Source organism: Tursiops truncatus, chromosome 5 (genome assembly GCF_011762595.2).
Source record: "Tursiops truncatus isolate mTurTru1 chromosome 5, mTurTru1.mat.Y, whole genome shotgun sequence".
Taxonomy (NCBI): Eukaryota; Metazoa; Chordata; class Mammalia; order Artiodactyla; family Delphinidae; genus Tursiops; species Tursiops truncatus.
Window position 1 is genome coordinate 65,955,564 of NC_047038.1, and position 25,159 is coordinate 65,980,722.

Sequence of the window (25,159 nt, forward strand, 5' to 3'; positions counted from 1 at the left end):
TATTTGTTTTCAGCTCTGGCTGTAAGTAACAGGCCCCAAACTGGAAGCTGGCACATTTTTTAGACCATGGCAGATGGGGGATGAGGGGTGGAGATCTATTTTTAAGTGGACCATGTTGGTGGCCAGTAAGTAGTATTCAGTTCCAAAGAGGGAGATTCCTGAACATATACTGAGGAAACTGTAAGATAGATTGGAAATTTTTCAGGTTTTTTCAAAAACAAAGTTAATATCTGCATACATCCTCCTACACACCAAATAACCCAGAACAACAAAAGGGCATTAGGCTTGAATTTTGGGTATATGATTTTAGTGTTACCTTAATTATCCTGTACTTTGGATGATGGTTTTTGCTAAAATTATATAAAGGAAGCGGCTTAAGTTTTAAATGTGATAACTTTGGGGTAGAATGCTAGGAACTACAGAAAATTGCACAGGCATTTGGAATTTATACTATTGTTCTTAGATGCATTTGTCAAGCTTTGGCATTTCTTTTAAATGTGATGACCCCCAATTTGCCAAACTGTCAGAAGTCAGTGAAGTAAAGAATTGAAGATAAAATGTTGATTCAAAGATTGTCCCCCCTAAATCCCTCATCCTGGTCTCTGAAATGGAAGTTGGGAAGGCATTTATATAGAAGATTGGTCTGGCAGCCTTTATATTTGCATTTAAGTTTACTAGCATCCCTAATCTTGGTTTTATGGAAAAGAGAAAATTTTTGTTTCTGTTACATTGTATTTCATCTGTCTGATTTCTGTGGCAGGTTAAGATTTTCCTGGTCCATCAGGGTGCATTTTTCCTTAATAAATGCTGTATGTAAATAAGAGCAGTTCACTTCTTAGTTTGGGATTTTCCCCGCTGATAAATGTTTGTTAAACACTTCTTTACCTCATATGCTAACCTTTAAAAATCATGCCTTTGTTTTTGAACAGAATTTATTATTCCTTGAGTATGCTTGTTAGTTTGTGGGTGTCCTCAGTTTACAAAACCAAGATATAAAAACTCTTAATTGTTTTATGATCCACTTTAAGTATAGAGAGAACTACTATTAATATACCATTAGGATGTCATGTAGGTTGGTAAAGTGCAAATTCAAAAAGTTATATCCCTTAGTGACACAGTATATGATTACACTTTGACAAAATAAGATTATTTAAACATGTTAGTTGGATTATTTCTTTTGGGACTGTGTCTATATAGTATAGTATATTTGGGGAAAAAATACAAAATTAAAAACACCGAAAGGTAGAACCTAGAGCCAGCCTGCGGTGGGATCCAGGTTGAATTCTATACTAATCCTGTAGGAATTGCAACTGTGTTTTCTTTTTCACAAGAAACTAAACCAAAGTAATTTGGTATTTTGAGAGGGCATATTTCCCACCCCAAAATCAAAATGTATTGAAAATAGAAGCACTGTAGTTTAGAATTTGTGTAGCAAAATACAGAATTGTGTCTGTCTTTAAGGGCTTGTAGAGGTTTTAAAATAGACTTAAAAGTAAAAAAAAAAAAAAAAAAAAAAAAATTGTATATAATAGCTATCAACAGGATAATTTGAACTGTTTATGCCAGGTACCATTTTATATGTAAAAGCATTCCTCAGAAATACTGCAGGCTCGGTCCCAGACCACTGCAATAAAGCAAAGATCAAAGCCAGTCACACAAATCTTTTGGTTTTCCAGTGCATATAAAAGTTATGTTTAGGGCTTCCCTGGTGGCGCAGTGGTGGAGAGTCCGCCTGCCGATGCAGGGGACACAGGTTCGTGCGCCGGTCCGGGAGGATCCCGCACGCCGCGGAGCGGCTGGGCCCGTGAGCCATGGCCGCTGAGCCTGCGCGTCCGGAGCCTGTGCTCCGCAAGGGGAGAGGCCACAACAGTGAGAGGCCCGCGTACCGCAAAAAACAAAAAAGTATGTTTACACAGTACTGTATGTAGTCTATTAAGTGTGTAATAGCATTATGCCTAAAAGCACAATGTACATACCTTAATTTAAAAGTACTTTATTGCTAAAAAATGCTAACCATCATCTGGGCCTTTTGAGGGGCTCTTTGCTGGTGGAGCGTCTTGTCTCCATGTTGATGGCTGTTGAAGGCTGGGGTTGCTGTGGCAATTTCTTAGGATAATGAAGTTTACCGCATCATGTGACTTCCTGTTGCGAATGGTTTCTCTGTAGTGTGCAATGCCATTTGATAGCATTTTACCCACAGCAGAACTTTCAAAATTGGGGTCAATCCTCTCAAACCCGGCCCTGCTTTATCAACTAAGTTTACATAGTATTTTCAGTCCTCTGTTGTCATTTCAATAATCTTCACAGCATCTTCACCAGGAGTCAATTCCATCTCGAGAAACCACTTTCTCTGCTCATTCATAAGCAACTTCTCATCTGTTAAAGTTTTACCATGAGACTGCAGCAATTCAGTCACATCTTTAGGCTCCACTTTGAATTCGAGTTTTCTTGCTGTTTCCTCCACTGAAGTCTTGAATCCCTCAAAGTCATCTACGAGGGTTGGAATCAACTTCTTCCAAAGTACTGTTAATATTGATAATTTGTCTTCTTCCCGTGAGCCACTAAAGTTCTTTTTTTTTCTTTTATTTTTGGCTGCGTTGGGTCTTTGTTGCCGCACACGGGTTTCTCTAGTAGTGGCGAGCGGGGGCTACTCTTCGTTGCGGTGCATGGGCTTCTCATTGTGGTGGCTTCTCGTTGCAGAGCATGGGCTCTAGGTGCGTGCAGGCTTCAGTAGTTGCAGCGCACAGGCTCAGTAATTGTGGCACATGGGCTTAGTTGCTCCGCGGCATGTGGGAATCTTCCCGGGCCGGGGCTCAAACCCGTGTCCCCTGCACTGGCAGGCGGATTCTTAACCACTGCACCACCAGGGAAGTCCAAACCATTCATGTTCTGAATGGTATCTAGAATGGTGAATCCTTTCCAGAAGGTTTTCAGTTGACTGTACCCAGATCCATCAGAGGAATCACTGTGGCTTTATGAAATGTATTTCTTAAATAAGATTTGAAAATTGAGATTACTCCTCGATTCATGGACTGCAGAATGGATATTGTATTAGCGGCATGAAAACATTCATCTTGTGATACATCTCCATCAGAGCTCTTGGGTGACTAGGTGCATTGTCAATAAGCAGTAATATTTTGCAAGGAACCTTTTTTTTTGAGCCATGGGTCTCAACAGTTGGTTTAAGATATTCAGTAAATCTTGTAAACAGATATGCTGTCATCTAGGGCTTTGTTCTTGCATTTATAGAGCATAAGCAGAGTAGATTGAGCCTAACTTTTAAGGACCCTAGGACTTTGGGAATGGTAAATGGGCATTAGCCCCTAACAAAAGAGTCAGTCTGTCCTTTGAAGCCTTTAAAAAAAAAATTATTTATTTTGGCTGCGCTGGGTCTCAGTTGCGGCATGCGGGATCTTTGTTGCGGCATGAACCTGGGCCCCCTGCATTGGGAGCGTGGAGTCTTACCCACTGGACCACCAGGGAAGTCCCTCCTTCGAAGCTTTAAAGCCAGGCACTGACTTCTCTCTAGCTATGAAAGTCCTACATGGCATCTTGCTTAATGTAGCCACCTTCATTTATTATCTGAGCTAGATCTTCTGGATAACTTACTGCTTCACCTTGCAGTTTATGTTGTGGAAACAGCTTCTTACCTTAAACCTCATGAACCAGCCTCTGCTAGCTTCAGACTCTTCTGCAGCTGCCTTGCCTCTCAGCCTTCACAGAACTGAAGAGAGTTAGGGCCTGGCTCTGGATTAGGCTTTGGCTTAAGGGAATGTTGTGGCTTGTTCGTCTTCTATCCAGACCACTACAGCTTTGTCCATGTCAGCCATAAGACCGTTTTGCTTTCTTATCATTCATGTGTTCACTGGAGTACCACTTCTAATTTCCTTCAAGAGCTTTTCCTTTGCATGTACAACCTGGCTGTTTGGTGCAAGAGGCCTAGCTTTTGTCCGGTTTTGAGACACCTTCCTCACTGAGCTTAATCATTTCTAGCTTTTGATTTAAAGTGAGAGAATGTGCACCTCTTCCTTTCACTTGAATGCTTGAGGCCATTGTAGGCTTATTCACTGGCCTAATTTCTATACTGTTGTGTCGGGAGACAGGGAGGCCTGAGGGGTGGCAGATGGGGGAATGGCTGGTTAGAGCAGTCAGAACACACACAACATTTATCCACTGTTTGCCATCTTACATGGGCACACCGTGCCTCGTGCCTCAAAACAGTTAAAACAGTAACCTCAAAGATCACTGATCACAGATCACCGTAACAAATATAATAATAATGAAAACGTCTGAGATACGCAAGAATTACCAAAATGACACAGACACAAAGCGAGTGGATGCTATTGGAACAATGGTGCTGATAGACTTGCTCGGTGCAGGGTTGCCACAAACCCTCAATCTGTAAGAAACGCAATATCTGTGAAGGCAATAAAGCAAAGCACAATAAAACAAGGTATGCCTGTTCTAACCCATTTAATCCTTACAAAGAGCCAGTGAAGAGGGAATTATTACTCATTTTTTTTTTGCAGATGAGGAAACTGAGATACAGTAGTTACATGTGTCTGAGGACACTCAGCTGATAAGGGGCAGAGTCAGGATTTGAACTCACATAGTCTGGTTCTCTACAAGTCACTGCTAAGCAGAAGAGCCCAAGAAAGCTAACACTGTATAGAAAGTGGAGACAAAATTTTCATTTTGGTATAAAATGAGAAAATGAATTAATCTTCAGTAGACAGAATAACTAGCTGGATCTAACTTGAACTGCCTGGAACAAGGGAGTTGGTGGGGTCGGGTGGCGGGTGGGACACTGACATTGTGTGGAAGCTGAGGAATTGTGTGTCAGCTCGAGATTTATTTTCAAGCATTACTTAAAGGCCACCTTAGAGACATATCCAGAAAACGGTATTTAGTTCACTTGCCAGTCATTGATTTGAACCATGCAGGAAAGAAATTTAGGGAAAGTTACAGAAATTAGCATTAACCAAAATTTTTTTTAAAATTTTAAACTTATATTTGAATAGACAAAACATATGACCCAAAATTAAGAATGTTCAAACAGATATATAGGGTGGCAGAAAAACAGAAACATAGGTCAATGGAACAAGGTAGAAAGCCCAGAAATAAACCCACGCACCTAGGGTCAACTAATCTATGACAAAGGAGGCAAGGATATACAATGGAGAAAAGACAGTCTCTTCAATAAGTGGTGCTGGGAAAACTGGACAGCTACATGTAAAAGAATGAAATTAGAACACTCCCTAACACCATACACAAAAATAAACTCAAAGTGGAGTAGAGACCTAAATGTAAGACCAGACACCATAAAACTCTTAGAGGAAAACATAGGAAGAGCACTCTGCCATAAATCACAGCAAGATCTTTTTTGATCCACCTCCTAGAGTAATGGAAATAAAAGCAAAAATAAACAAATGGGACCTAATGAAACTTAAAAGCTATTGCACAGCAAAGGAAACCATAAACAAGATGAAAAGACAACCCTCAAAATGGGAGAAAATATTTGCAAACGAATCAACGGACAAAGGATTCATCTCCAAAATACATAAACAGCTCATGCAGCTCAATATTAAAGAAACAAACAACCCAATCCAAATATGGGCAGAAGACCTAAATAGACATTTCTCCAAAGAAGACATACAGATGGGCAAGAAGCACATGAAATCTGCTCGACATCACTAATTATTAGAGAAATGCAAATCAAAACTACCATGAGGTATCACCTCACACCAGTTAGAATGGGCGTCATCAGAAAATCTACAAGCAACAAATGCTGGAGAGGGTGTGGAGAAAAGGGAACCCTCTTGTACTATTGGTGTGAATGTAAATTGACACAGCCACTCTGGAGAACAGTATGGAGGTTCCTTAAAAAACTAAAAATAGAATTACCATATGACCCAGCAATCCCACTACTGGGCATATACCCAGAGAAAACCATAATTCAAAAAGACACATGCACCCCAATGTTCATTGCAGCACTATTTACAATAGCCAGGTCATGGAAGCAACCTAAATACCCATCGACAGACGAATGGATAAAGAAGAAGTGGTACATATATACAATGGAATATTACTCAGCCATAAAAAGGAACAAAATTGGGTCATTTGTTGAGACGTGGATGGATCTAGAGACTGTCATACAGAGTGAAGTAAGTCAGAAAGAGATAAACAAATATCGTATATTAACGCATATATGTGGAACCTAGAAAAATGGTACAGATGAACCGGTTTGCAGGACAGAAATTGAGACACAGATGTACAGAACAAACGTATGACACCCAGGTGGGAAAGAAGCAGGGAGTGGTGGTGGTGTGATGAATTGGGAGATTGGGATTGACATGTATACACTGATGTGTGTAAAATGGATGACTAATAAGAAACTGCTGTATAAAAAAAAAAAAATTAAAAAAAAACTGGGCTTCCCTGGTGGCTCAGCGGTTGCGAGTCCGCCTGCCGATGCAGGGGATGCGGGTTTGTGCCCCGGTCCGGGAAGATCCCACATGCCGCGGAGCGGCTAGGCCCGTGAGCCATGGCCGCTGAGGCTGCGCGTCCAGAGCCTGTGCTCCGCAGTGGGAGAGGCCACAGCAGTGAGAGGCCCGTGTACTGCAAAAAAAAAAAAAAAAAAGAAAAAAAACAAAACCCAAATATATAGGGAATATTCTCTTTCTCAACTCTGACCCCTAGCTACCCATTCTTTTCCCAGAGGCAGCTAATGTTACAGTCTTGTGACATATCCTTATTGATACTTGATGTATATATGCACACACACATATATACAAGTTTATAGTATATATTTCCTCTTCTACACAGATGGTAAAATACTTACACGTTAATGAATCTTATAATTTAAAAAGTACGCAGCCAATGGGACTTCCCTGGTGGTCCAGTGGTTAAGACTCTGCACTCCCAATGCAGGGGGCCTGGGTTCCATCCCTGGTCGGGGAACTAGGTCCTGAGTGCCGAAACTAAGAGCCTGCATGCGGCAATGAAGATCCCAAGTGCCACAACTAAGACCCAGTGCAGCCAAATAAATATTTTTTTAAAAGTTAAAATCATGTGATAAAGAAAAAAAAGTATGCAGCCAGGGGCTTCCCTGGTGGTGCAGTGGTTGAGAGTCCGCCTGCCGATGCAGGGGACACGGGTTCGTGCCCTGGCACGGGAAGATCCCATATGCCACAGAGCGGCTGGGTCTGTAAGCCAGGAACGCTGAGCCTTCGCATAAGTTTAAAAAAAAGTATGCTGCCAATTTTCAAAGTTTTGTGTTCACTGAAAATTATTGTATCGAGGATGTAACACAATATAGTGCTGTGCTTTACCATATGGTGGCCATTTGTGACTATTTACGTTTAAATTAATTAAATAAAATAAAAAATTCAGTTCCCCAGTTGCATTAGCCACATTTTCATGTGTTCAATAGCTATGTGTGGTTACTGGCTACCATGTTGTACAATGCAGATATAGACCATTTCCATTATCACAGAAGGTTCTTTCAGACAGTACTGAAGATATATTGATATATAATTAGTTATTGGGCTATAACTTAAGGCTACCAACTAGTTAGCATTACTTTGAACAAGTAAATTTCTCATCTTCAAAATAGTTTGAACGTCATCTCTCATTCAAATGCACAGTCAGCATTCTGAACATTAGGGAAGAAAACCCTAAAAAAGTGTCCCTCACCACCCTCTATAAAATAGCAAACCCTATCCATTTCTCTCCATTTCCTATACAATATAGGAATACAATATACAACCCCTTAGCAAGAACTACTGGCTCTACCTCCAGAATATATTTGGAATCCATTTCTCCTCATCTCAGTTATTATCTTAATGTTAGCCATCATCATATCGTGCTTGAATTTTCAAAATAGCCTCTTAAGTGATTTCCCCCTAATAGCTCACACATTCTATTTCAACACAGCAGCTTGTGATTTTTTGAAAACATGTCAGATCATGTCCCTTCTCTTCTCAAAGCCCTCCCTGTGGTTTCTCATCTCACACAGAATAACATCATCTGTTCTGAGGAAGCTTACAAGTTCTCCCTGATGAGTTTCTCCACTATCTCTTGGACCCCATTTTCTACTATTCTCTCCCTCACTGTTCCAGCCAGACTGGCCTCCTTTCTGCTCTTCATACATCCTAAGCATGCTATCAACCCAGAGCCTTCGTACTGTCTGAAATACTCTTCCCGCCACATACCTGCACCGCACGCTGCTTTACTTCTTCAAATGTCTGTTGAAATGACACCGTGTCAGTGAGCTCTTTCCTCACCACCCTCTATAAAATAGCGAACCCTCTCCATTTCTCTCCTTACCCCCTAATATTTCATTGCTTTGTTTTTGACTATAGCATTTATTACGTGCATACTATAATTTTATTCTTGTTTATTATCTATCTTCACTAGAATGTAACATCCATTAGAGCTGGAACTCCAGAAACTAGAATGGCATCTGGCACATAGTAGGCATTCAATAAATATATGTTGATACGTGAATATTTATGTATGATGCTGTCTCTAGAAGTATAAAGATAAAAAAGACCTAGACTTGGGATTTCCCTGGCGGTCCAGTGGTGAGGACTCCGTGCTTTCACTGCCAAGGGCGTGAGTTCGATCCCTGGCTGGGGAACTAAGATCCTGCACACCACATGGCAGGGCCAATAAAAAAAAGACATAGACACTCACAGTCTAGTTAACTGACAAAGAAGCAGCCCATACAAATAATTGCAATACAGTGTAATAATATGCTTATCCAAAAACAGTTAAGTGGAGTAATATTAATCTTCATCAAAAGTAGGTTTGTGAGATAGGTCATGCTGATATGTTGCTCATGGGAGTGTGAAATGGGGCCTCCTCTCTGGAGGGTACTTTTCTAGTAGGTATCAAGAGGGGAAAATGTTCACACCTTTTGACCCAGTCATTTCACTTGTAGGAATGCAATCTAAGGAAATGGCATTGCTCTAGTATAAAAACATTTGAAAAAAATTAGGTAAATAGTTAAACAAAGTATGGCGTATTTGTAAGATAGACAGACCATAATGCAGTCTTTGGAATCATTTTTGGCAGAATACTTAATAAGATGACAAAATGCTTATGATAGAGAAAAACCTAAGAATACGCACCTATCACTTTAAGTTGTTACTGTTAAAGGTTGAGATTGGGGTGGGAGACGTCCTTTACTTTTCATTATTAATACAAAAATATTTTATGATCAAGAATTAGTTTTGCCAACTTTAGAAATGCTTGACTAATTTTTTAGTGGAAAAACAAAAATAGGACCCTAGTATATTAAGAATAATTTCAATTTTATGTACATAGAAAAAGGCCTAAAAGGAAATACACACACTAAATAGTAACAATGCTCATACATGATTTTTTTTTTTGGGGTCATTTAGAGATTTCCTATGATGAACTTGTCTTCTAAAATTTGTTTTTAATTTTTGGCTGTGTTGGGTCTTTGTTGCTGCGCGCAGGCTTTCTCTAGTTGCGGCGAGCGGGGGCTACTCTTTGTTGTGGTGCGCGGGCTTCTCATTGCGGCGGCTTCTCTTGTTGCGGAGCACGGGCTCTAGGCGCGCGGGGTCAGTAGTTGTGGTGCACGGGCTTCATTACTCAGTGGCATGTGGGATCTTCCCGGACCAGGGTTCGAACCCGTGTCTCCTGCATTGGCAGGTGGATTCTTAACCACTGCGCCACCAGGGAAGCCCTGTAAGTTTGGGTTTTGTTTTTGTTTTTTAGATTCCACATATAAATGATATCATATTTGCCTTTCTCTTACTTATTTCACTGCGCATAACACCCTCCAGGTCCATCCATGTTGCTGCAAATGGCAAGATTTCCTTCTTTATGACAGAATAACATTCCATTGTGTGTGTATATACATACATACATATATATTACATATACACATTTTCTTTCTTTATTGAGGTAACATCATTAGGTAAGTTTCATGTGTACATTATATTTCTACAACACGCTCACCACCAAAAACTTATTTTCCACCTGTCACCATACAGTTGATCCCCTTTACCGATTTCACCCTCCACACCCTTCTTCTCTCGTAGCCACTATTGTGTTCTCTGCATCTATGTGTTTGTTTTTGTTTGGTTTGTACACCACATTTTCTTTATCCATTTATCCACTGATGAATGCTTAGGTTGTTTCCATATCTGGGCTATTGTAAATAATGATGCAATGAGCATCATTAGTGTTTTTGTTTTCTTCAAATAAATACCCAGAAGTGGAATTGCAGGATCATATGATAGGTCTACTTCTAATTTTTGAGGAACCTCCATACTGTTTTCCACAGTGGCTGCACCAATTTACATGCCCACCAGCAGTGCACAAGGGTTCCTTCTTCTCCACACCCTCACCAATGCCTATTATTTCTTACCTTTTTGACAATACCCATTCTAACAGGTGTGAGGTGGCATCTCATGGTTTTGAGTTGCATTTCCCTGATGATTAGTGATGTTGAGCACTTTTTCATGTTCCCTGTTGACCATTTGTATGTCTTCTTTGGAAAAATGTCTATTTAGATCCTCTGCTCATTTTTTATCAAGATTTTTTTCCTTTGCTACTGAATTGTATGTGTTCTTTATATATATTCTGGATATTAACCCCTCATCAGATACGTGATTTGCAAATATTTCTCCCATTTGGTAGGTTGCCTTTCCATTTTGTTCATGGTTTCCTTTGTTATGCAGAAGACTTTTAGTTCGATGTAGTCTCACTTGCTTATTTTTGCTTTTGTTGTCTTTGCTTTTGGTGTCAAATCCAAAACAATCATTGCCAAGACTGAAGTCAAGGAGCTTACTGCCTATGTTTTCTTCTAGGAGATTTATGGTTTACTTACTTAATTTTTTGAAATTCGTCTGTGGTCCACTACATTCAGCTGAATTCCTCTTGAAGATTTACATTCCTAAAACTTAACTGTAGAATTAATTTTCTCCTTAATAAAGATAGTCATCACTGACTATTCTATCAGAAAAGAGCTTCCTTATCTTTATTAGTTATTTTCATTGGCATTGTAAATTCTCTTGTCTCTTCATAGGATCAGCTAGAGCTGTGTTTCTCAAATTTTAACCTGTACACAAATCACCTGGGAATCTTGTTAAAATGCAGATTTTTTGATTCGGTAGGTATCAATTAATTCTAAAGTAATTAATGCTAAAGCTGCTGGCCCACGGACCACACTTTGACTATCAAAGGCTAAGATTATTTTCAGATGTTGTATATTAAGCCTGCTGGCACAGTAGTATCTCATCTTTTACAATAAATGTATCTCTAAAGACATTTGATAGTTACTGTGGTTGTAAAATTGAAACACTTTTTAAAGGGAGAGCACTATGAATTCTCATAAAGAATGCATTCTTACATAATTAATTATTGGGAGTAAATCCTGAATTGTATCCAAAGTATGATCATAAAATAATGTCAACAGTATTTTTAATAAACATTAAAGCTCAACTATGTGTTCCTTTAAAAATAATCCCTTGTGTAAGCTATTGCCTTAGTCTAACAATGCTGCCATCTTTAGGATATGTTTGGAACACCTGCTTGGGAGCTAACTATAGTATTTGTAACTCATTTGTAAAAATAGGCCTGATGAAGTGATGGATATCTTCATCTTTTGAGGATAAATGGAATGTTTTGGGAAGCAGTCAAAGCTAGCTGGATCCAAGACTGATGAACATGGTGGATGGGTATATGCTGGTTATTATTATTTTGGGTTAAAAATAAGGAACACTGTAGTGAAATCTATTTTGTGTTTGCAGTTTATCATTTCATTCTGTAGGAGGAGCCCTAGAAACAACATGAATATTGTTTTAATGAGTTCATGTCCTTTCAAGGCAATTACTAATTTGAAGAATAATACATATCTGAGCATATAAATTCTGGTTTCTTTGTTAAAGAAATCAGTCTCATTATCAGAGTTTCAAAATATGTGAGGCAAAACTGATAGAACTGAGAGAGAAATAGATAAATCCACACAACGCCCCTCTCACAATAAAAGTAGACTGGAAAATCAGTAAGCATACAGAAGATGTGGACGACACTATCAACTAACTTGACCTATTTGACATTTATAGTACATTCCATATCAAAACAGAAACGAACATTCTTTTGAAGGTCACTTGGAATATTTACCAATAAAGACCATGTGCTTCGCCATAAAACATGTGTCAATAAAGTTAAAAGGATTTAAATCATACAAAGCATGTTCTTTGACCAAAATGGAATTGAGTTTAAAAACCCATAAAATACAGAATTAAAATATATGACAGCAATAGCGCAAAGGAAGTGCATTGTTGTAAGTTTCTTACACTGTTAATGAAGTGGTATGTCTTTATTTCAAGGCAGCCTGCGATGTTAAAGATGTATATTGTTAAGTCATGGAGCAACCGCTAAAACACACGCGCGCGCGTGCACACACACACACACACACACACACACCCACCCACACACACACAAAGAGGTATAGCTAATAAGCCAACAGTGGAGATAAAATGGAAACATAATAAATAATAAATCCAAAACAAGTCAAGTAACAAAGAAAAGATGAGTCAAATAGAAAACAAATAGCAAGATGTTAGCTTCAATTCTTATGGTAACTCAAAGAGGCAGATATTTTACAGGTAAGGAAACTGAGACCTGGAGAGATTTAAGTAATTTATGTATTGGGGCTGGGATTTCAATTCAGGTCCCCTGTCTTCCAAGGTCTCTGTACTCTATCTAATGCCAAGGTACTGTAGTAGTGTGTGTGTGTATGCATTCTAGCTACCTGTGTGTAGAATAATTTGGAGAACTAAACCCCTATGTCTTCTAAGAGCTGTGAATATGATTGACATTTACATTTCCGCATGCCTGTATAACTAAAATAAATTCTTGCTTTTCGAATTACAGTGAAGCTATATGGAATTATTTCTTGAGGGTTTTCCCATCTGTCTTCACTCTCCATCACAGGTCAGGATGTGCACAGATTCTCTGCAGTTGAGGGAGTGGGATGAAATGGTGCCGGCGCTGCCACAGTGAGGACAACCTAAGTCATTTCCCACAATCCTCTTCAGATCTTTTAAAAGCTTCTTGCTGTGTTCATTATCTATGTATATACGCATACATGAGCACAATACACTAACATGTTAAAATATTTTGACACTCCATACAATATGCCAGGTTCTGTGGTAGGCAAAAGATATAAAAAGGTGAAAGAATTAATCATGTCCCCTGATATCATAGAGTTAAAAGTCTCATGAGGCATACAAACTTTATACAAAGAATCATACAAACATATATAATACTGTCGTAAGTGCTATGAGAGCAGCAGGATACCATGATAGTTTAACAGGATGACCTATTTGCAGGTCCTCAATGGAAAAAGTCATTTTCTTTTTTTTTTTAACATCTTTATTGGAGTATAATTGCTTTACGGTCATTTTCTTCTTATACAAACATATTAAAGACTTTGAAACTATTACAAAGCCACCAAGCTAGACGTTGACTATAAGTAACGTAAGTCAGTAATAAAACAATTCTTTCAACTTTAGCATGCTTGGAGCCACGTGATATATTTCTAACAGAGTCTCTTCAGTATGAAGGGCTGTCACCGGCAATTATTTTGAAAGTTATTCATCCTTTTCTTTCCAATTTGCGAAAAGAATGATTTTTTAAAAAATATGATTTATTTATTTGGCTGCGCTGGGTCTTAGTTGCGGCGTGTGAACTCCTAGTTGCAGCATGTGGGATCTTAGTTCCCCGACCAGGGATTGAACCCGGGCCCTCCGAGAGTGAAAGCCTGGAATTCTAACCACTGTAGTCCATAATATTTTTGTTAGATGAGAATAAAGATACACATCTTAAAGCTGTATTTCAAAACCATGTTTTAACCTCATTTATTAAAATTGGACAATGCGTAAATACAAGGTCCACAAGATATGCTATTTTGATGTAACTCATCCCACCTTATCTATCTATCATCTCTCTATCTATCTCTCCATTCATTCATAGAAGCAAGCGTATTTCTTAAACATCAGGATCAATGAATACAGAGGACTACTGACAGGCATTGAGACTGTGTCTCTACGGATCTTTAGGACTGAATCAGAACCAAGACTCACCTGGGACCCAGAAACTGCACCAATATTAATCTGGGAATTTTTTCAGGATTTTGAGCATCAGTCTTCTCGGGCCACATTGAGAAATGAATTATAGTTGGATCAGCCAAAGCTGGGTAGACTTAAGAAGTAGTTAGTATTTTATCAGCCTCATTGTTGCAACTTTTTCCCTCAGCCTTGCAAATCTTCAAAGATCAGTTTTATTGGAGTCAGTGAAACACGGGCTTCTCACCTGGAATGGGCCGCCTGGATCAGCACCTGGCCTTTAGCGCTTCACCACCACTAGCTCTGTGACCTTGGGCACATGTCTCTAAGCATCAGTTTACTCATCTGCAGAGTGGGGATAATATTAGAGTTTACCTCGTAGGCTGTAAGAAGATTCACTGCGATAACGATAGTAAAGCATTCAACTACTGACTTAAAAAATGTTAACTATTCAAATTATTAAAAATTAAAAGGTCATTTATGTAAAGATGTCGACTCTCAAGATTTCAGTGAAGGGGAACCAAAGAGATCTTTGAACTAACTTAACTCATCCCCACGATCAATTGTGATTCACTTCTTCCCTTTCCTGTGCCTCCACCTTGCTCTACGTCCCAGGGGGCTGACCTGTGTGGACATCAAGGTGCTCTCCTGCCCTCTGGTTTCCAGTTGCTCGCAGCTAGAGGGGAGCATCGTGAGGAGACAGAAGTGAGTTGAGAAGTAAGGGTACTGATTCTCCTGGCTCCCTCCCTGCAGGCTCTGCAGAGTCTAACCATGTTTCCTCACGGGGAGATCACATTTCCCAGCAGGGAACCCTCATTCCAGTACACCCACAGGCTCACCTCACCTCTTCAGGCTGATGACAGTGCCCTGCCAGTGCAAGGTCTGGACACGACACTCCTCATTGTAGTTTCAGGCTACCCTGCTCACACCTTTGGACTAAGTGTTTCTATCCAGCTCTTCTCAAATCAACCGTGCCATCTGTTTCCTGACACACCGGTTGAAACACCAGGTATGGACCACTAGGATGGTGTCTATGTGAGGCCTGAGCAACGGCTTTAAGGGGAGAGGGGAAAAAGGAAAAGAGAAAATAGAATGATTCAACCAGGATTTGGGAGCACACCAAATTATGTATGAATAATTCTTTCCCTGAATTGGCATGTACTTTGGCTGATATGGTCAAATTGAACTATTTTGGTATGATAGAGACAGACTCAGTGACCTTTATTTTCTCTCATTCTATGCCTGATTCAGCTTTGTAAATACAGCTTTATTGGGGGAACAAGTTGCCTACTGGAACTTGGGATTTTCTCATAATTCATAATAGGTCTCGGTAATTTTTCTCCAACTGTTCAGCCGCTGGCTGTATTTATTTGGTTCTTGGGACACAGTACCTGATACAGGCAAGCACCTCAGGCTCTCAGTAAATATACTGCATGAATGTGTAATCAACTTTAAAGGGTCCATCCATGTTGCAGTATGTATTAGTATTTCATTCCTTTTTTATGACTGAACAACACTCCATTGTGTGGATATACCACATTTTGTTTGTCCATTCATCAATTAACGGACATTTGGATTGATTCCACTTTTTGGTATCATAGGGCTCCTGTGAACATTTGTGTACAAGTTTTTGTGTAGACATGTCTCCAATTCTCTGGGGTATATACCCATGAGTGGAATTGCTGGGTCAAAGGATAACCTATATTTAACTTTTTTTTTTTTCTTTTTTTTGCGGTATGTGGGCCTCTCACTGTTGTGGCCTCTCCCGTTGCGGAGCACAGGCTCCGGACGCGCAGGCTCAGCGGCCATGGCTCACGGGCCCAGCCACTCCACGGCATGTGGGATCTTCCCGGACCGGGGCACGAACCTGTGTCCCCTGCACCGGCAGGCGGACTCTCAACCACTGCGCCACCAGGGAAGCCCTATATTTAACTTTTTAAGGAGTTGCCAAACTGTTTTTCAAAGTGACTGCACCATTTTACATTCCTACCAGCAATGTATGAAGGTTTCAATCTGTCCATATCCTAGCTAGTATTTGTTACTGTGTATCTTTTTCATTGGTATTTCACTGTGGTTTAATTTGCATTTCCCTAATAACTGGTGACGTTGAGCATCTTTTCATGTGCCTATTGGCCATTTGTATCTTCCTTGGAGAATGTATATTCAGAACCCTCGCCCACTTTTAATTAGGCTATTTGTGTTTATTGTTGAATTGTAAGAGATCTATATACTCTGGCTACAAGTTTCTTATCAGATATATAATCTGCAAATATTTTCTCCCATTCTGTGGGTTATCGTTTTGTTCTTCATGTTGTTCTTGGAAGCACAAAAGTTTTTCATTTTGAAGTACAATTTATCTTTTCTTTTTGTTGTCACTTATGCTTTCCGGTGTCATATTGAAAAAAACATGGCTTAACCCAAGAAGATTCACTCCTGTGTTTTCTTCTAAGAGTTTTATAATTTTAGCTCTTCCATTTAGGTCTATGATCTATTTTCAATTATTTTTTGCACATGGTATAAAAGTAGGGGTCCAATTTCATTCTTTTGGATGCGGATATCCTGTTGTCTCAGGATCATTTGTTGAAATGACTATTCTTTCCCCAATGAATTATCTTGGCACCCTTGTTAAAAATCAACTGACTGCAAATGTAAGGATTTTTGTTGGCTATCTGGATTCCTTGCATTTCCATCAGAACTTTAGGATAAGCTTGTCAATTTCTGCAGAGAAGTCACCTGAGATTTGGATAGAAATTGCAATGGACCAGTAGATCAATTTGGGGAGTATTGCCATTTTAACAATATCGATTCTTCCACTCCATTATCGTGGGATGTCTTCCCGCTATTTAGATCTTTTAAAATTTCTTCCAATAATGTGTTGTAGTTTGCAGTGTACAAGTCTGGCATTTGTTTTTTAAAATTTATTCCTAAGTATTTTGTTCTTTCTGATGTTATTGAAAATAAAACTGTTTTCTAAGTTTCATTTTCAGAGTGTTTATTGTTAGTGTATAGAAATACAGTTGATTTTCCTATATCGATCTTGTATCCTGCAACCTTGCTGAATCTGTTCCTAATACTTTTTTGATCTGCAGCTTTTACTCTGTGTGACCTGCTACAAAATATTAAAACACCGAAGTTACTTAATAATCCTCTTTTAATGCTTCAGAATAATAAAATAATTCAAATTTCATTTTAATTGATATCCCAATTCAAACTCAAATTATTTGGACTAAATTATTATTTTTTCATCCAAAACTACTGTTCAGAACATTGCATCTTGTAGTGCAAAAATAAAACATCTCTTTTCCCTAAAATGAAAAATGTGTTTTGTCTTAGTTTTTACTTATGAATGACACTTAATTCAGTTTCGCTGTTCAGTAATGGTTGATACATCAGATTTATATTTTACGTAATAACTAAAAGTGGGAAGCCACCACTATGCCACCTTATTTAGCCATAGCTACTTTGCTTTTGTAGTCAGGTCACTGTTCAAAAACCATAAACAAGCAGCGTCTGTTTATTGTTAAAGGTCAAGAGTAGCAGCTGTGGGGTTTCCTCCTCTCCCTGATAGAATGGAACTATAGAAGCATGTATGTTTAAAATGTGAATGTACAAAATACTGTACAGAAATCTTGGATTACATGTCCCTGGATCATCGTTGGTTGTCCCATTCATTCACTAGATCAAATGAATTTTTGGGTGAGTTCTGGTCAGTTCCCTGACATAACCATCTTTTCTGTTTAAAAACAAACAAACGAACAAACCAAGCAGAAAAGCGTCTGGTTGAATTGGAGAAAGATGCAAAAAGCAAGTTAAAACACTTAACAGAGACTTGACATTTATTGTGCAATTTCATCTCCAACAGAACATGTGGCATTCTAGAGGTATATGAGGTAATAAAATCAATACTCCAGTTAGAACACCTGAAATAAATGGCTCTAGTAACAAATGTTTCTTATAATTAAAAATATTGAATGTTTAGAAAACTCTTATAACATTTTAAGTTCCTAAAAGGAAAGTGCTAACACTTAAAAAACAACTTACTCTTCTATATAAATTGTTCACAGAAAATCTTGCTATTCTATATTACACTATGCATTTATAGTTTTATTAACATACCTCTGGTGGGTTTTAACTCTACACAGTACAATCAAATAGAAATTATTCATAGAGAATCAACAAGACTTCAACAATAAAAATATTAGGATCAATGGATTTGTCACAGTTTCTCCACAAGTGTTCATCATAGAAAATAGAGTAAAGGCAAGTTGGCCCCAGTGTTAGGCTGCTACATGAAGTTCCAGAGAGGAGAGACACACAAGGGCAATGCTTAAATGGGGCAGGGTCGGACTAGACCAGGGACCTTGAAGGTTTCAGGACCCCTCTCATGGACTGGCATGCCCTATTCCTTAGAAGCCAGGCCCTGGTGGCCACGGCAAGCTCTTGAACTTAAACACAGCCAGAGATGTTAAAGCCACAACTACAGGAAAGAACAGATTGTTGTATTTTCCTACAAAAACTTCACGACAGTTCTCACAGTGACATCATAGATTGAAACCCTCCCTTCCAAACCAGACTCATCAATTCTAAGGCTATGAATACAACAAACGTGAAAAGTGAATGGACATTGGCTCTGATGTCCAGTGCCATTTCTACCATCTAGCCGTTCCCAAAGACCATCACGTCACTGAGTTCAAAGTTTTGCTTTTATATCCCTGCGTTTTTGTACTGGGAACCTATGACAGAAATGTGAACAAATTTTAATTTATTCACTACCTCAATTAAACAACAAATCCATTCCAAAGTGTTTAAGGGGTTTGAGAACCTTAACTACTAGGGAAAACTGAACTAGTCATTCTGCTTACTAAACCCAAAGATTTCCTCTTATTAGCTGAGTACCTTGGGCAGTGTCCTTATCAATAAAATGGGGTGGTAACAATAACACCCTAGAGGGTGGTTGTGAGGATTAAAATGAGAGGATGCATTAAAGTGCTTACCAAAGTACCTGGCGCACAAGGGCTCAACGTATATAAGCTATAGCTATTGTTATTGTTGGGGGTTTTGAATGGGCCAATGTGCACAAGACCCATCTGGCTACTTGTAGTGGGGCAATTATTCTGAGAATGAACAGGCTTTTGAATAAGTCATCTTAGCAGATGAATTTTCACTGTAATTTGGGGAATTGTGATTCAGTGAAAACCTAGCCTGTATATTAGCCAGCTATGGATGGTCAGGAGGAAATTTAATCTGGTTATTTTTACCACAAAGATTTGGTAATTTAGTGCTTTCAAGAGCCAAGCTTACCGAGCTGGTCATTAGATGAGTGAAGTCCAGACCTCTCAATGTTTCTTGCAACTGAATACACTGTGGAGGGTAAAAGTGGTCTCTAACGTGTAAACATATCCGTTATAGTTTTGAATGTTAATTAGGAGGCAAGTTTTGGTGAGTTATTATTTTTGCACTCCATGCTGTCTGGTATCAATTCTTCACTCTCCTCTAAATAATAACACAAATAGAAGTGATGCCACTGGCTCATAAAATGTAAGTAACTGCGGAGGGCCATCAACTGGGTGACATTTTTCTACATTATTCAAGTGAAGTGGTTATTTTTATCCAGTACTTACACGACTGAAAGAAGCCATCACTATGTTTACAAAAATATATCATAATGATACATACTGCTGTTTAGACACATTTACACTGGAGTTCTGACTCAAGCATCCTATTTGACATGTTTTGCCAAGCAGTTTTGGCAAGTGTCACCACATTAAACACGCACCAGCAAGGCTTGCACCATATGTGCAAAATCACTTTCTATTACATTTCTAAAAACTGGTATATAAGAGCTGTCAAAAATTACAAACAGCTGTACTGTGAAATGAGAAAAGTTTAAATCTTTTTTAAAACGAAGTTATCCAAGAATGAGACTTTTTAAAATGAGAGAAATCGAAGAAAAACTAAGGAGGTAGTCAGTGGGTATCAGGTTTAGGTTCTAGAGTACACACTGAATGACAGAATTCACATGAGGGCAACGTACGTTTGCTTTCCGGAAAACAGTGCATGCTTCATCCTACTTCATGCTCCATCCGTTTTCTGATAGCAACAGGAGGTCAAGCCATTAAAGGTGGCGGGAAAATGTAGACATCACGAACTTGTAGATTCCCAAGTTTGTATTATTGTCTAGATTTTTGGAAAACATCTGATATTACAAGAATATACTGGACTTAACCATTCTTTCGATATCTGACACACGGAGGAGCTGGATCAAATAAGATATTGAGTAATTTATATCGCCTTATAATCCTGGTGAACAATTCTCTCGGGTCAATGTGTTTATGACTGATGAAGGGCTAAGGAAGATCCAGGATATAAAATGACCCACTTGCCCTACAGCTATGAAGTAGCCACATGTATAACATATCTTCCAATTCCCCTACCAAAGGAGATGATGGCTATTTCCAGCAAATGCTCTAATACTATCCTCTCCGTTCCTAGTGAAGCCTTATGAAACATAAATGGTGACAGTAGCCTCAGTGCTCTGGTGCAAATTCTCAACCAAGAGAGTGGAGCCTGGGTTCAGGGCTGAATATTTTCAATTGACAGTTTTTCTCCAAAGCATTTAATACTGAGGTTAAACCATGAGATTGTGAATGGTGGACCTTCAAAAGAGACCGTGAGAAGTGGGAGCTTAGTAACTGCTCGCAGAATATGACGCAACCCCCCACCCCAACTCCCGGTTCCTGGCCTACATCCCCCAAACAGATCACTGAAGGGTTATGCTGGGCCAAGCGGAACTGCACTTGGCGTTCTATTCACTGGGAAAGCAGGCATGCTCTTTGTGATATGACTTTAATTTGGGAAATCTCAGGACACATCAAGACACTGTCAACTGAGAGTAGGTATGGTTCCCTTGATAGATGGGATTATGAACCATGCCCAGTCACTGACAAAATACCAAATTTGGTCTGTGGTGTCAGGCCAGACCTATGACCTTTTCTCTCACCAATGAGGTGGAGCAAAGCGGCATCCTGAGCTGTTTTAATTCAATCTATGTTATTCCAATGCTAAAATGGCTCAGGGAAGCTGCTAAAAGCTGACATGAGTATGAATGTCTCCTCAAGAGAGCAATTTGTCCAACTGCCAGACAAAGATGTAGAAGATCAAATCAAGAAAATATACAGGTCTCCAGGTCTCCAAAGAGATCAACGGAAAGGCTGACAGAGCAGTGACAGCATCCAATCTTCTCACTGGTGAGCTTTTAACCTTGCTACAGAGGCTGCGATGGCCTTACCAAAAAAATAAGTGAACGATCCTTGCAAACCCTGATGTGAAAATCAGGTGACCATGCAGGCAACGACCACAAGCCAGGTAATACACCAGCCTTAAAGGGGAAGTGCAAATAGCAGCATGTGACATGGACTAAGGAGAGGACAAAGCAGAACAGCCGAGCAGATACTGTGTCACAGCCCAAGGGCCATTGGTGCCCGGGTCAGGCGGTGGGTTCGGCTAAAGGAATACAGCAACGACATCAACGGTGAAGAGTGGAATGGAACGTCTGACTGGGGACAGGGGATCGTAGGTCCTAGACCCAGGAGAGGCGTTAGAACTGGCCGTGTGATGCTAAGTCAGTCATCTTTCTGGGCCTGGATCGCTCACGTGCGTAAGAGATGACCAGTGTGCAGCTCTGAACATTTTAGAATTTGTGAAGTATTGGAAAACAGCTGATAGAGAGATAATTCACCTGAAAATAGGGGTGGGAGGGAGAGACCAGGTGTACCTTCGAGCAAAGGCTGGTGCGACCACGGGCCTTGAGGGGCAGAGCCTCCTGACCCCAGGAGCCTTCTCAGGGGATGGTAACAGGAGTGGAGCAAGCACTTGTCTTAAGGATGCCGACCTGTAAGGCTATGGAGACGGAATGCAGAAATGCTCCATCACCACCTTCCGTGACGATCAGCTCAACACTCGGCTCCACGATGACGCGTAGATGTGAACATGTGTGGAATTCGCAAGCTTTCAGGGAAACGATAAGAATTGGAAGTTCTTTTGTTTTTTTTTTTTTAAGGCAGTGGTCAAATATTGCTGCTATAGAACAAAAAAGGACAGTGAACTCAGCAGTAAGGATAACTAAAGTCCAATGCAAAGAAAGGAAAAGTAAGATGGAAAGACGGGTGAGATTATGGTGGTATTTTTCTCCTGGCAAAGATTTCATGTCACCAAAGATTCTTATAAGATATTGACTTCTAGACCTTGAAAACGCCTCAGGGAGTATCTTTCTCCCTCGGATAGCCAAAGATACTAGTCTCATCGTTCCCAGAAGCACCGCATTTGCCCTTATCTTTTCCTTTACCTGCAAATTTTAGCTAAGTTGCTCCAAAACAGGATTGAAATATTAGTTCTCCCCATACCATTTAACAGATCTGACAAATGACCATCTCTATAAACAAACTTTTCAGTGGGCGAAACTAATAATCGTAACAAAAGCTAAACAAGGACCTATTGCTAGGGTCATGCACAGAGTTGATGCTAATTATAGAAGATAAAGGGTAATTTATTATTTTACTTTGTCAAAAGGTGGCAAAAAACCCTCTTTATGCATGGATGCTCATAAACTTGAAATGAACTTCCAACCCATTCTCAAAACCCTTAGTCATGTTTGTAGATGACATTAGCAGCCTTCACTAACAGCTGCCCATTTAGCCCTCGACTCTAGAAAGAATGCAGACATCTGGATTAGGCTGATAAAGGAAGCCTCCCCTCCCACCCAAACCCGAAGCACTCAGAAAGATTCTAGCATCTCTAGAGCATCTGCGGATAAGAAATGGTTCCAAAGACATTACTACTAACTTCGCAGATGATGCTCAACATATTAAACCCGGGAAAGTGGGTGGGAGTGGTCACCGCTAACTCAGCCAGAGCCAGTAGTTCAGGGGGATACTGGTGGGAAGGAGGCACACAGCAGTTGGGATGAAACATTTCCATCGGTGACAACAAGAAACAAGATTTATGCAAATTCTGAAGATCAACTCAGCACAAAAAGACCCTCAAATTTCTGAGAAATTACAGACAAGCCCATTGCATAGTTGTCAGAATGGCCTTGAAGCTGTGTGTATACAATTCCAGAACATCTGGTCAATTCAGTGAATCCCATCAGTCACATCACTTTGTCTGGTCCTCAGTGCACCAAACAACTAGCTGACTGAGATGCTCATTGTTCAACCCAGCGCTTTGGCATCGTGTCAACAAAGCCCGATTTAAGGCTATGGAAACTGCGAACTTACAAAATCGAGCATCTGAAAATGGTTTTGAATCTTTGGATGTTTCCTGACTGATACGGTGAAAACTATTACTGTTTGTTAACTTCAGAGATCATATAGTGCCTTCCTGATCAACACAGGAGAAATTCTTTTGTGTGGTAAACGTAACAGCTGACTTCCAATTAATCACTGTCTAGAGGTGGCTTCTGATCTCCGGTTTCTTTTTAGTAACAGGCTCTGTCAATGTTAGACACAGCATGCAATGTCACCTATCCTATGTCTTTGCTGAGAAGTATAAATTCAAGTCTTTGGAAAACATAAAGACAACTTATTTGAATTAAATAAAGAGAATGCTTGTTCCTTGTCCCTTAGGATAACGCCATGTCTCTACCTTCCCCCATGGGCAGGGACACTAACCCAATCTCTGTGGGGACCAGCTCTGCTCAGGAAACAGAGCTCACTTGAAGATTTCGGACAGGTGACCAGGAGCTCACCTCTCTTTTTTCACCCTCACCGTCTAACTAGTCATCATTTAAAATCAATTGTCATTTTTTTCTTTGTATAATGTAATACTGTGAAAATCTCTGTAGGCTCCATAGACTTCCCAAACAACCCTAAAATGGGTTTGTACTAGGAACTGTGGCAGTAGGTCAAGAGTTAAGGTTCAGGATGTGTAAACCTTTAACTCCGTTAGGATGTGACAGAGTGACATGCTCTGGATTCTAAAGTGATGGTAACAGAACATTCACAACTGGAACTCTCGAGAGGACCGGCTGCTAGTGTGGAAACATTCTGTCCACTAATCACCAGACCCGTCCTGGGAATTTTTACTGAAGACTTCATCCTGGGAAGCCTGGTGATCGATCCCTTCATAAAAGGAGCCTCCGTTGTGCAGGAAAGTCCCCACTGCCCGCCCCTGCCGAGCGTGACCCACAGCGTCACTGAACACTTTGTTTATCTGCTCCTCCGAGGGCATCCACCAGTCGGGGTTGGAGGTACAGTGCATCCTAATGAATTCTGTAGGGATACACACAACAGTAAAAAAAAAAAGAGAGAGGAAAAACAGCTGGTTTTTGCAGCGAATGATAGGAAGGCTGCTTAAACTTTAACAGAAGCTCTATAAGAAAAGCTTTATGGGACATCCGATGTAATGCCATGATGATGTCACTTATTAGACCCAACTTACGCCATACATATTTTCTACTCAGGTGCAAAAGTAAAAATTACATAAGTGAGAGTGATCCCTTTAAGGCACAATTGCTATGAAAGGTAAATTTGAGTTGCGAGGCGTGGTATGCACCATGCTTGGTAAAAAAAAAGTTAAGAGTACATTTCAAAACCCTGTTGTTAACATGCTCACATTTTTAGAATGTTAACTATCTCCAGAAGCACAGCAAATATCATCAGATGGTATTCTTTAACCAGCTACTGATTTGTAGATTAAGTGCAAAAAAATAAAATCTCTGAGTAAGAAATTGCCTAAGTTTTGGTTCAGGTTTTCACATTCTTAAAATGTTACTACAGGCTATACTTTATTTCTCTAATTGTGATGTCTATAAGTGTACTGACAAATATTTTTTAGATGACTTTTCCTCTAAATATTTAATATCACCAGAAAGCAATTAGCATGCCTGGAAGAAAGAATATACAAAAAGTAGCTCAGACTCCAATGAAACAAACTTGGCCTCCCTTGGGTTGAGCTCACATTAACCCTTCCTCTATTTTCTCAGGGAGTCAGGGGACATGGATAGTTCCTACACAGCTATTTTAATATGGACATCTGTAAACTGAAATGGAAAA

The 25,159-nt window shown here is 39.7% G+C and overlaps 1 protein-coding gene across 4 annotated transcripts in view; it reads right to left on the reverse strand.

The window, feature by feature from the left end:
- BEND4 (BEN domain containing 4) overlaps positions 1-25,159 on the reverse strand; it is a 59,894-nt gene that overhangs the window by 7,882 nt on the left and 26,853 nt on the right. The window contains exon 5 of one of the 4 annotated variants that reach the window (XM_019928043.3): positions 17,049-24,376. The exons of 1 other annotated variant lie outside the window; for it this stretch is intronic. In XM_019928043.3, coding sequence (XP_019783602.1) covers positions 24,159-24,376 — 218 coding nt within the window. In that variant the 3' untranslated portion in view covers positions 17,049-24,158. Of the gene's footprint in view, positions 1-17,048; positions 24,377-25,159 lie in introns of those variants that run through there. 2 more of the 4 variants (XM_073805199.1, XM_073805198.1) reach the window with 2 other exon arrangements.